The 12259-nt window shown below is 39.8% G+C and overlaps 1 protein-coding gene across 2 annotated transcripts in view; it reads left to right on the plus strand.

Annotated features, from left to right (window-relative positions):
• The window catches only part of PPP2R3B (protein phosphatase 2 regulatory subunit B''beta), a 43829-nt gene continuing 31570 nt past the window's right edge, over positions 1 to 12259 (plus strand). Inside the window, exons 1-2 of one of the 2 annotated variants that reach the window (XM_007427317.3) lie at positions 1 to 671; positions 2614 to 3050. In XM_007427317.3, coding sequence (XP_007427379.1) covers positions 2706 to 3050 — 345 coding nt within the window. In that variant the 5' untranslated portion in view covers positions 1 to 671; positions 2614 to 2705. The remainder of the gene's footprint in view (positions 672 to 2613; positions 3051 to 12259) is intronic. The other variant, XM_007427316.3, reaches the window with a different exon arrangement.

The raw sequence follows: 12259 nt of genomic DNA on the forward strand, positions 1-12259 counted from the left end.
CATGAGCGTGACTGAGAACTGATATCACCTTAATAGGCACGGCGTTTATTCCAATGACTGAACTTGGATTGAAACATTAAGCATTTCTCCAGAGATCTGCGGTTCGCTAACAGTCTTGGAAGAGTCAGCAGCGCTGAACCAGGCTTTGTGGTTACAAATCACCAAGCCGGCGTCCGCTCCGAAAAAGATCACAATTCTCGGCCACTGTTGCGTTTTTCCTGCAACGTGCACCGCGATCTATTGCGTAAAATCACACGTTCTGGTCACAAGTCCCCGAGGGCTAACGTTTGCCGAATGAAATCAGTGACACGGAACCACGAGAGTCCACGCGTTAAATCAGCGTCGGCCGTACGCAAGAAGACACCGCTCCTCGCCCAACAGCAAAGCCCCCTTCCCACGACCTCTCCGAGCCACAGCAACTTTTCAAAATGTATTTCTATGCGTTCTCCGGCCACGCCTCCTCTTCCACCCACCAATTAGGAGGCAGCGGGTGTGACGCACTATCTCAGACGCCGCCGCTGGGAAGCCCCGCCCCGCTTCCGCCTGGCGGCTGCTGCTGCTGCTCCACACCCTCCCCGCCCCGACATTTCGGGCGGATGTGCTTTTTTTCCGGCCCGACGGAGCGCGACTGGGGCTAAAAGAGGACGTGTCCGGGAAAATCCGGATATATGGTAATCCTATTTATAAACACTCCTGTGCTTTCTGGGACAAGTAACGGGCTTGGAGTCGCCCCAACAGCTAAGTCAGGCTAACCTTCTGCGGAAGGGCTGCGTTTTAGCCACGATTCCACCAACTGCTTTTCTCCAGGATTCAACCTGGGGAAAGTCTCCTCTTCTCCTTTCTTACGGGAAAATATAAGGCCCAAAGCCTTGTTGGCATTGCTTGTAGACGAGCTCTGTTCCGCTTTTGAAGAAGCCGCTAACAACTACCAAAAAATGAAATCCTTTGGACCTGTTTTAGGATGGGCGGGGGGAGGATGCCCAGGCGTGGCACGAACTGTTTGCAGAAGATTAAAGTAAATTTTCAGCTAGCAGCGCTCCAGCTCCGGGATCCTCTTCCAAGCGCTAGGCTGAGGGAAACAATATAGTAAAAGGCCTTTTTTAAAAACAATCACGTAGTGATTACAATCTATTCCCATATGTCTGGTCTAATTAGCCAGGAAAACTCAGTCCTGGCTGATCTGCCCAAGTGTTTTACAAACATTAAATACACTTCTGAATGCTACCCAGAATAACAGAGATATTGAAATATTTGTTTTCACTGACTTTAAAAAAAGTTTCATACCGCTATTGCTTCCCTTGTTTATGATCACCTGCTAAAAAGTCCTCATTAATGAGGAAAAGATGGAATAGCTACACAGTATATTTTATTGGTAACGCTAGAACTCTTGGTTGTACGTAACCGAATACGTACGTACTTTTTCATTCTCAGAGATGAAGTAGAAGTATTTTAGTCATGCACTGTTTGATGTATACGTGTATATCAGGTCAGGAATAAAATGGATTCGATTAGTCTTACTCCCAAATAAAAGGATATAGATCATAAACTTTGCCATTTTCTTATTAAAGCATTTTCTTATTAAATTATTCAATTTTCTTATTAAAGCTGAATGGGGGCTGAAGCCCAGTATATATACTGTGTACACTGAAGTCCAGAATAATACTGTGCACAATAAGTCAAAAGTGCTTCAGGCCACAGACAGGCAGAGTACTGCTCAGTCGTTCATTAAGACATCCACAACTTTTTTTCAGGCTTCCATGTGAGCTTGACAAAAGATGTTTTTGCACTAAGAATTGAATGAGCTGGCTCCTTAAAACAGGGCCCTGTTTTGTTTTGTTTTTTTCAGGCTTGATCAAACACAGATGTGGCTACTTGAATTAGTAGCAGAAAGGTGCTGCTGTCTGAAGCAGTTCTGAATTTTTCAAAATATGAACATAGCTAACTATACCTGAATCCATGCCAGCGTTCCTGGTCCGTGTTTCATAGGACTTAGTTATAGATAGCATTTTTTTGAGTTTACTAAGGTAGGCTATGTTGAGTATGATAAAAGTTTGACTGAAGAGTGGTATGCCTTAAATGACCTTGCAAGTTAATAAATCTGGGATTTCATTGTTTGTTTAATTCTAGTTTATGCTGTTAAGTTTTGTTGCACACAATTTGCAGTATTTGCCCTGATAGTTATATCCAGGTTAAAATAAACCTAATAAAATGAATAATTGAGAAGGATGGATTCTTCATATGGCCTGCTAGATCTGGGCTGCAAAAATACAAATACAAAATGGCAGCAAGAAATATGAGAAACGTTGCTTCTATTTATTGGTCCTATGGAATTTTTCAACCTAGATCTGGTATCCCAACATAAAATTGTTTTTCTTTCTCATGTTTTAAATGTTTTATAAAAATATACTGCTACCTTGTTCCTCAGTTGGCAAATTACAGAGAGAAAGATGTTAGCCTTCATGTTCTGTAACACCACAATCTAAAACATGTAAAACTCTGTTAATAATGTCATTGTCTATTTTGTTTTGCATCTTTACATTTTAGAATAACTTGGGGGGCCTTTTGTGATAGAGGTCTATTATCATTATTCTTAAATGAAATCTTTTTTAACAGGTACTTTATCTTTCAGGTGGAAATCTGTTCAGTCTGAATCGAGAAGCTCATCTATTTCATTCAACCAAAAAATAAATTGAGAGGAGGACAAGATGCCAACTGTGAAAGTTTTGCAGCCTGTACTAAAAATGAAAGTGGATGAGCTCTTTTTGTGCTGGTTAAGTGAAACTGCAACTCAAGTGATGCTCAAAGACTATTTAAGAAGTATAACCAGTGAAGAGAAGATTGAAATATGTAGCGGTGATGCTGGGAACAATGAAAATATTCTTACTCAAATTAACTGTGTCTCCAAACAAAGCATGTTAGGCGCTCTGATGTCTCCTTTGACTCCAACAAGCCCTACTCACCTTTCTGCGGCTCTCCCATTCAGTACACCAACAAGTCCTAGGAGCTGTTCTGCTATTCGAGGAAAGCGCAGATCTTCAAACAGCAGAAGTGTAAGTGCCTTAATGATTTGATCATCTATTAAATTAGATCAGATGACTTGAATTGTAACAAGAAGCTATTTTGGTAGATTGGTATGTTGTTGCATAAATGTCAGTTTTATCTGCAATTATTAACAATGTTCTCCATAGTTGTTGATAAATTTTTCACCTAAAATAGAGTATGGTATCTGTCCCACAAAAATATTTATTTGTTTCAAATAATTATCCTTCATTTAAAGCGACATCAAATATTATTTAGCAAGAATTTTTATGGGAATTACTGTGGAACTGCTTGTATTCTGATGGTAATATTAAACCAGAAGCCACGTAGTAAAGTACTTCACAGAAGAAAATTGCTACTGTGGTGCCACCATAATTTTGTTTTGTGCCATCTATGTTAATTCTATTAATCCAAAATGTGTTTATACAATACATTCATTCTGAGAGAGAGTATTCAATGTGTAACATTGTTTATGTTGGCAAGTAATAGACATAATTAAATGCTTAATCTCATAATTTACTGTACAACTGGTTTTAACTAGTTACTTTGTGTAGTGCCAATGTAATATTAGCAGTCAAGTTGTTCTTGAGATATATAAGCTAGAAGATTGCCTATTCTGTGTGTACCAAGTAGAAATGTCTTTCCTGACGCCCGCGTGGGCCAAGATATGAACGTATTTCACTCATCAAGCATAGTGCACCGTATTTGCCTTTTGAAAGCCTATTCCTTCTCAGTGGTCTTCTTCAACTTCAGTTCTTTAAGTTTTAATAGATCAGGACATCCAACAGTTGCGGCAACACTCAGAATGGCATAAAGCTGATATCGTTTCCTTTGTTCATCCAGTTGTAGGCTAGTTATACTCCGAAATTTATTTTTGAATTTGGCAATACTGGTTTTATTGCTTATCAGCTTGCCTCGGCTGCTAGTGTTTCTCCCTTTCCCTCTCCAGTGAATAGCATATCAAGCATCACTGATGGTACAGAAATTCAGACATTGCTTCAGTAATAACTTCTGCTTTAATTAAAATCTTTTACTTATCAGCATATCTTCCATTCATCTAGGTTGATGAATTCTATAGAATGTTCTTAAAACGACAGAATCTGGGCTAATTTTATTACCATGATTATTTTTTCTTACTGTAGAAAGTATATTCTTTAACAACTCACTTGTTTTCTGGTTTAGGATTTGAATTATCTTGTTTTCATGAGCTGCAGTTCTCAAGCTTGATTATGTAATGCTATTCATATGTTACAGGTACGGTAAAACTGAGGGAAAGTAGTAACTTTACAGTACTTGATAGGAAGGCTAAATTTCCATTAGCTCCATGTTGCTTTTCCTCAAAGTTTTCTACTAACTCCTTCTAGAATAACTTTGCTGATGAAAAACTGTACAAACTACAAATCACAGTAAATTTATTGTCATCTTAGTGCATAAATATAAATGCGATGTTCATGTTGTGTTAAGAATATTTTTGGTGATGAAATATCAAGACCAGTTTAAACTTTACTATAAGGTAAAATTAAATTCACATTTTATATCATGGTTAATAGCACCTTGTGTAGTGCTAGTTTCAGTAGGGCAATTATAGGCTTTTACAAAGAAGCTGGTGATGAAAATTAGTGAGATAGCATAGAGTTTAAATATTGAGAAGTTGAAATCTGGGGTTTGAAGCCAGTTAATTAATTGAAGTATTATTCCCATAATGAATAGCTTATGAATTAAGAAAAAAAATAGAACACAATGTTGGTTTGTACTCTGTAAGATTGTGGACATTAATCTTGATATTACTAATCTGCCTGCCATATGAAGCATTATAATTAATAATACTGTGCTCTGAAAAGAAAAAGTAAAATTTTTGTCAAGTGGACTATGTAGTCTAGAAGGTCTCCAATCATTAGATGAATACAGGCAACAAATTTAATGCTGGATAGGATATTTTACCATCTGGTTGTTTGCGTTTTAGTATATGGTGTGAATTTTTTCTGTCATACGGCCTTGTGCAAAAGCATTTTCCTTATTATTAGATGGTTGTCTGAATTAGTAATCCATAGCAGATGAAAATGAATAATGTGCTAAGCAAGGCATTTGCAGAGACGGGCAGGTGATTTTATGTACATAACAACATCATCACACAGACAGTGCAAGTTATTTAATTTGGATCAGTTGCATGACCATAAGTGAGAGTGTTACTGTAGGCTACAGAGTTTGAAGCAAAGTGTTGGTACAGAAAAGGTTTACTGAACATTCTTTTCAAACTGAACAAATATATTACATTTAAAAAGATCTGATCCTATGTTTTTCAAATTAAATATGAGGTAATATTGAAGACTAAATACATGAAGAACATTTAGGGACAAAGCTTCATCCCACTCTTCTGGAGAGTCATCTCAAGTGGGGTGCCATGGGGCTCTGTCCTGGGCCAAGTGCTATTCAGTGTTTTTATAAATTATATGGATGAGGGAGTCAAGGGAATGCTTACCAAATTTGCAGACAATACACAGCAAGAAGGGGTGGCTAATGCTTGGGAAGAGAAGGAAAAAATTAAAAAGATTTAGACTAGAACAGTGAGTGGAAACAAATAGAATGACATTTAACAGAGAGAAAAATAAAGTCATGCATCAGTGTAAGAAAAATGAAATAAACATGTACGGGATGGGGAAAATCTGTCTCAAGAGCAGCACATTTGAGGAGTTGAGTATACTAATGGATCACAAGCTCAAAATAATCCAACAGTGTAATGCAGGTGCAAAAAAGGCCGATGACATCTTGATAAGCATCAAGAGGAGCATAGAGTCCAGATCATGGGAAGTAATTACAGTGGGGCAAAAAAGTATTTAGTCAGCCACCAATTGTGCAAGTTCTCCCACTTAAAAAGATGAGAGAGGCCTGTAATTTTCATCATAGGTATACCTCAACTATGAGAGACAAAATGGGGGAAAAAATCCAGAAAATCACATTGTCTGATTTTTAAAGAATTTATTTGCAAATCATGGTGGAAAATAAGTATTTGGTCAATATCAAAAGTTCATCTCAATACTTTGTTATATATCCTTTGTTGGCAATGACAGAGGTCAAACGTTTTCTGTAAGTCTTCACAAGGTTTTCACACACTGTTGCTGGTATTTTGGCCCATTCCTCCATGCAGATCTCCTCTAGAGCAGTGATGTTTTGGGGCTGTCGCTGGGCAACATGGACTTTCAACTCCCTCCAAAGGTTTTCCATGGGGTTGAGAACCGGAGACTGGCTAGGCCACTCCAGGACCTTGAAATGCTTCTTACGAAGCCACTCCTTCATTCCCCAGGCGGTGTGTTTGGGATCATTGTCATGCTGAAAGACCCAGCCACGTTTCATCTTCAATGCCCTTGCTGATGGAAGGAGGTGTTCACTCAAAAGCTCACGATACATGGCCCCATTCATTCTTTCCTTTACACGGATCAGTCGTCCTGGTCCCTTTGCAGAAAAACAGCCCCAAAGCATGATGTTTCCACCCCCATGCTTCACAGTAGGTATGGTGTTCTTTGGATGCAACTCAGCATTCTCTCTCCTCCAAACACAACGAGTTGAGTTTAGACCAAAACGTTCTACTTTGGTTTCATCTGACCATATGACATTCTCCCAATCCTCTTCTGGATCATCCAAATGCTCTCTAGCAAACTTCAGACAGGCCCGGACATGTACTGGCTTAAGCAGGGGGACATGTCTGGCACTGCAGGATTTGAGTCCCTGGCAGCGTAGTGTGATACTGATGGTAGCCTTTGTTACTTTGGTCCCAGCTCTCTGCAGGTCATTCACTAGGTCCCCCCGTGTGGTTCTGGGATTTTTGCTCACCATTCTTGTGATCATTTTGACCCCACAGGGTGAGATCTTGCATGGAGCCCCAGATCAAGGGAGATTATCAGTGGTCTTGTATGTCTTCCATTTTCTAATTATTGCTCCCACAGTTGATTTCTTCACACCAAGCTGCTTGCTTATTGCAGATTCAGTCTTCCCAGGCTGGTGCAGGTCTACAATTTTGTTTCTGGTGTCCTTCAACAGCTCTTTGGTCTTGGCCATAGTGGAGTTTGGAGTGTGACTGTTTGAGGTTGTGGACAGGTGTCTTTTATACTGATAACAAGGTCAAACAGGTGCCATTACTACAGGTAACGAGTGGAGGACAGAGGAGCCTCTTAAAGAAGTAGTTACAGGTCTGTGAGAGCCAGACATCTTGCTTGTTTGTAGGTGACCAAATACTTATTTTCCACCATGATTTGCAAATAAATTCTTTAAAAATCAGACAATGTGATTTTCTGGATTTTTTTCCCCATTTTGTCTCTCATAGTTGAGGTATACCTATGATGAAAATTACAGGCCTCTCTCATCTTTTTAAGTGGGAGAACCTGCACAACTGGTGGCTGACTAAATACTTTTTTGCCCCACTGTATCTGGCTCTACTCAGCCTTGGGCAGGACTCACTTGGAGTATTGTGTTCAGTTTTCCACAGCCCAGTTTAAGAGACATTGATAAACTGGAGCAAGTCCTGAGAAGGGCTACCAAGATGGGGAAAGGATTAGAAACTGAAACATCCTACAAGGAATGGTTAAAAGACCTAGATATGTGTAGCTTGCAGAAGAAAAGGTTGAGAGGGGACATAATAACTATCTTCAAATGTCTGAAGGATTATCATATTGTAGAAGGTTCTGACTTATTCTCACTTGTGCAAGAGGGTAACACTAGAATTAATGGGACAAAACTTCAAAGATGTAGATGCAGATTAGACAAGGAAGAACTTCTTGACAGTGTCTGCTGTCAATTACTGGAATAGGTTACCCTATGGAGTGGTTACTTTCCCTTTACTGGAGGTTTTCAAACAGGCTGGATAGTCATCTATCAGGGATGGTGTAATGAATGCTGCAGTGTGCGGGAGGTTGGACTTGATGACCTGTTAGGTCCCTTCCAACTCTTTGATTCTGTGGGCTACTGGAAGGATTTTTTTTTTCAAAATTATAGTGTATATCAGTAATTGTTTTCAAAGAAAAGAAAAGCATCAAATGCCTCTTGATAATAATTTTAATAATTGTAGAACATCTTTGCTCATTAACTTTGTTTTTCATAACATGAAGAATAAAAAGACTAATGAAGATGATTACTGAAGGATGCAACTGTAGTAACATATCACAAAGAAGGCAATATTCTGGTCATTTAATCTGCAAAAGCAATTATCTAATTAGATCTTGTGTAAACATTAAAATGCTTTGTACTGTACAAGTAGGAGACAACAAGCTGCTTCCATTTGTATGTCTTGGCATGTCACACACGCTAATTTAGTGAATGCCATGAACAGCGATTTGGCTATGGTACCAATAGCTTTTATGAGTGAGATGTAGTGAGGGGTTGTGTTGCTCTCATGGAAGAATTGCAATAATTGTAAAGTAGAAGCAGCGAGAGAACCAAGTTTGTTAAACTTCTGAATATCTGTCAATTCTGTTTTGAAAGAATGTATGCCGTTTTTGTAAGACACTTATTACATTAAATTTAAAGTAGTCAAAAAGATTATAATAAAGCAACACGCAGGCCACCATATCTACCGCCCCAAGCTATATAGGTAGACGTCTTCAAAATACAGGCAGTTGTCAAAACTTGTCTTCAAACAGGGCCAATGACAAATGTTAAAAGGAGTCATAATAAAGGCTTTCTTCTAATTAAGGTGGAAGAAGAATTGCTAGAGTGTAATTGTTACTGCTGATGCCAAGGGTATAGTAACTAAAAATTAGGCATGAATTCTTTTATAAGTCAGTGACCCTAACACATTGCTTGACTGGCTTTTTGAAACCCCATAGCAGCCATGAGCATCAGGGCAAAAGGATAAGAATAGATTTTTGCCTCTGTTATCCTCTTCCAGACAGATTGAAAACTATCTTGAAGAATTATAGGCACTAGGCTTGGCCAAGTAAGCATTAATTATAGCCATTAATTGCTATTAGCCCATTTGAGTGTCAGCTAGACAAAAGGCAGGTAGAAAATTAATAAATGATTATGTCTCGCATCTGCTCTGCTCTCCTCCCAGGCAAAGTACCATTTGAGATGCATCATTGGACCAATAAAATAATTTTCAAAAATTTAGGTTTGACCTTTTCTAATGGGATGCAGTACTTATAGATAACATAGCTGGACGCTGTTTCTGTGATACATGCCTTAAATTCAAATGGGATGTAGTGTCTGTTGATTGCACAATGAAATTTAAGGGTGGTGGTAGCAATTTTCTGGTTGTTCTCGGGTATATATGTGTCCTCCAGGAACCAGATGCATGCATATGAACTCACAGTTGCTGAAAAAGCATGACCTATTCTATTTGGACAGCATCCAACTGCCACTTTATGTACCATCTTAGTTATATTGCAAATATTGTAATTTTAATTTGTTGATTGATGCTCAGATCTTCTGTCATATAATAATTGTATAATAATTATCTCTCAGAGTTCTCCTTAATTCTGATACCACAGTTCTTATTAGGTAGAATCTTGCCTTTCAGTTTCCATTCTGAAAGGAGAAAGGAATATGCATGTTTTTTTGAAAATCTGTATTCAGCATCTGCTGTCTAACCTTTGCTTTAGCCCTCTTGAAAAATGGAGTATTGACTAGAGCATCCACATTGTCATAGACAATCTTCCATTTCCAGCATGACAAATACCCTTCTGTAAAATCAAACCAGCCATGGATCCAGAACTGAGAATTAGCCAGTAATTGAAGTTGCCAATTCCCACAAGCGTTTCAAAAGAAGCGATCCCAGATAGCATCTCATTAAAGATGCACCAAGGAATCTGGAACATAGTTTTCAAAATTGTTGAATGGATGCTTCCCAGCAGTCTAAAATTACATAAACACAGAACTGGAAGGTATACAGCTTATTACTTTAGATTTAAACATTTTGGCCTTTTTTTGGCATTCGGAGAGTGGTTTTGAGGCCAATTTCAGGCTGTTTTCAGGATTTTTATGAGTAAGAATGGGAACAGTTTACTTCCCAGAGACATCCCACTCCTATTCCCACCCTTTAAAATATTTTTAAAATAAAGGCTGGAAAATTTCAGCCTCTTACCTTCCAGTGATGTCACTATATGGTCCAACAGAACCCTTTAAAAAGTCAGAAGTCTCAGTTGCAACCCATGACCTTTCAAATGTGGTCCATTCTTGTTTTGTACTCCTGCCTCTAAAATGCTGTAGGAGGTAACATATACGCTATGTGTTTCTACAGATATTTGCATTTATTTAGGTTTTGAGTATAGATCCCAGTGAGAGAAGGCAATTGGTCTATATTTGTATGTGTGCTTGGCATTCTTCCATAAGAGTGTTCTGAACTTCTGGTGAGCTCAATTTAGAGCAGATGTTGAAGTATATGTGTGGTTTTTAAGAAGTTGGGTTTGCATCCCAGGTTTTCATTCTCTAAGTTGCAGGACTTCATGGAAAGAACAGAAGAGAGTACACAGGGCAATGTTCTGAAGCTATAATTAAAGGAGGATTACAGGTAGTCCTCAGCTTACAACCACAATTCGGACCGGAATTTCCGTTGCTAAGCAATGCGGTTGTAAAGTGAGACATCACGTGACCGCATCAGCAATGGCAATCCCAGCACTCCCCATTGCCATTGTTAAGCAAATTCCACCGGTTGTTAGCCATCCCAATCCAAGCTATTCCAGACTTGCTCCCTCCCTGCCTTGAGCCTCAGTAAGGTAAGAGACTACCTCCAACTCCCTCCACCTGCCTATCTCCCCCCCATCTCTGCCCTTTTGGCCATCCTGCACCCTGCCTTGCAGGGTAGCAAGTAGGCCCAGAACCATGCAGCTCTGGGGCTGCTTGCCATGCTGTAGCTCAGGGGCTTCTATGGCCCTCCTTCCCCCTTCACTCACTCACATGCACCAGCGCCCTCCTTGGCTCACTCTCACGCACCGCTGCCTCCACTTGCTCATGTGCACTGCTCCCTCCTTCACTCACTCAAGGACTCTCCAGGGGTGCTTCCAGCGCACACTCCGCAGCTCACGTTGGATGCTGCTAGCCATTTGTGAGGCTTTCTCCTTCCTCCTGCAAAGCTCCAAAGCTGCGGCGCAGCACGAAGGGGGCATGGTGCGTGCAAGCGAGCAAAGGGGGAAGGAGGGCATAGCGCGTGCATATGAGTGAGCGAGTGAAGAGGAAGGAGGGTGCTGGAGCGAGTGAGTGAAGGAGGGAAGGAAGGCGCAGTGCATGCATGCAAGTGAGTGAAGGAGGGAAGGAGGGCGTGGTGCGTGCATGCAAGTGAGGGAAGGAGGGTGATGTGTGTGCAAGCAAGCAAACAAGCAAAGGGGGAAGGAGGGTGCAGTGCATGTGAGTGAAGAAAGGCTGGGGTGGGTGGGGGAGACTTACCCAAGCAATTTGCGACCTCCCCTGCTGGCTTCCCCATTGACTTTGCTTGCAGGAAGCCAGCGGGGAAGGTTGCAAATGGTGATCACATGATTGTGGAGTGCTTGGCAACCAGTCGTAAGTGCGAACAGGTTGCCAAGCCCCCAGATCATGATCATGTGGCCACGGGGGCGCTGCAGCAGCTGTAACTTTGGGGACTAGTCATAAGTCCATCTTTTCAGCACCGTCATAACTTCAAACGGTCGCTGAATGAATGGTCATAACTCAAGGACTATCTGTATTGACCTGAGACACTCAGTTTTACAGTGCAGAGGTACACATATCAATTTAGAAACAAGCTGTAATGATTTTAGTCGAATTCAGTTTCAGATAGATGCATATAGGATTACAAACCTAATATGTGTTTTTTATATTAAGATGGTGTCAGTTTCATAATCGAATATTTCATTTTAAATAATGTCAGTATCTAAATGCAGTTTTAAAAGGTTTGGTGTAAAAGTGAGGCTGTTTATTGATAAGATGCAATTTTCCAAAACCATGTCATCATGCCAATCTTCTGTAACTCATATTCTTTCAATTCTCTTATCTCTCTCTCTCTCTCTTTTTAACCAGTCATTGTCATCATGGGATCAGTTAATATAAATATGTACTGATTCAAAAAGGAAGATATACTAAGTAGTTATATTACATTTCTGTATATTGCATTCTACTATATTGTATTACACAGAATTGTGTTATAACTATTGTCAGCGAAGAATTAGGTTGACATCATCATTTTTATTATTGTTATTGACATTTACAGGTCGTCTAATCCCTAAGGACAAAAAACAATATACAATAAACAAAAACATAC

Source organism: Python bivittatus, unplaced genomic scaffold, assembly GCF_059951505.1.
Source record: "Python bivittatus isolate LINGU-HERP-01145 unplaced genomic scaffold, Pbiv_v1 ctg000350_np1212, whole genome shotgun sequence".
Classification (NCBI taxonomy): Eukaryota; Metazoa; Chordata; class Lepidosauria; order Squamata; family Pythonidae; genus Python; species Python bivittatus.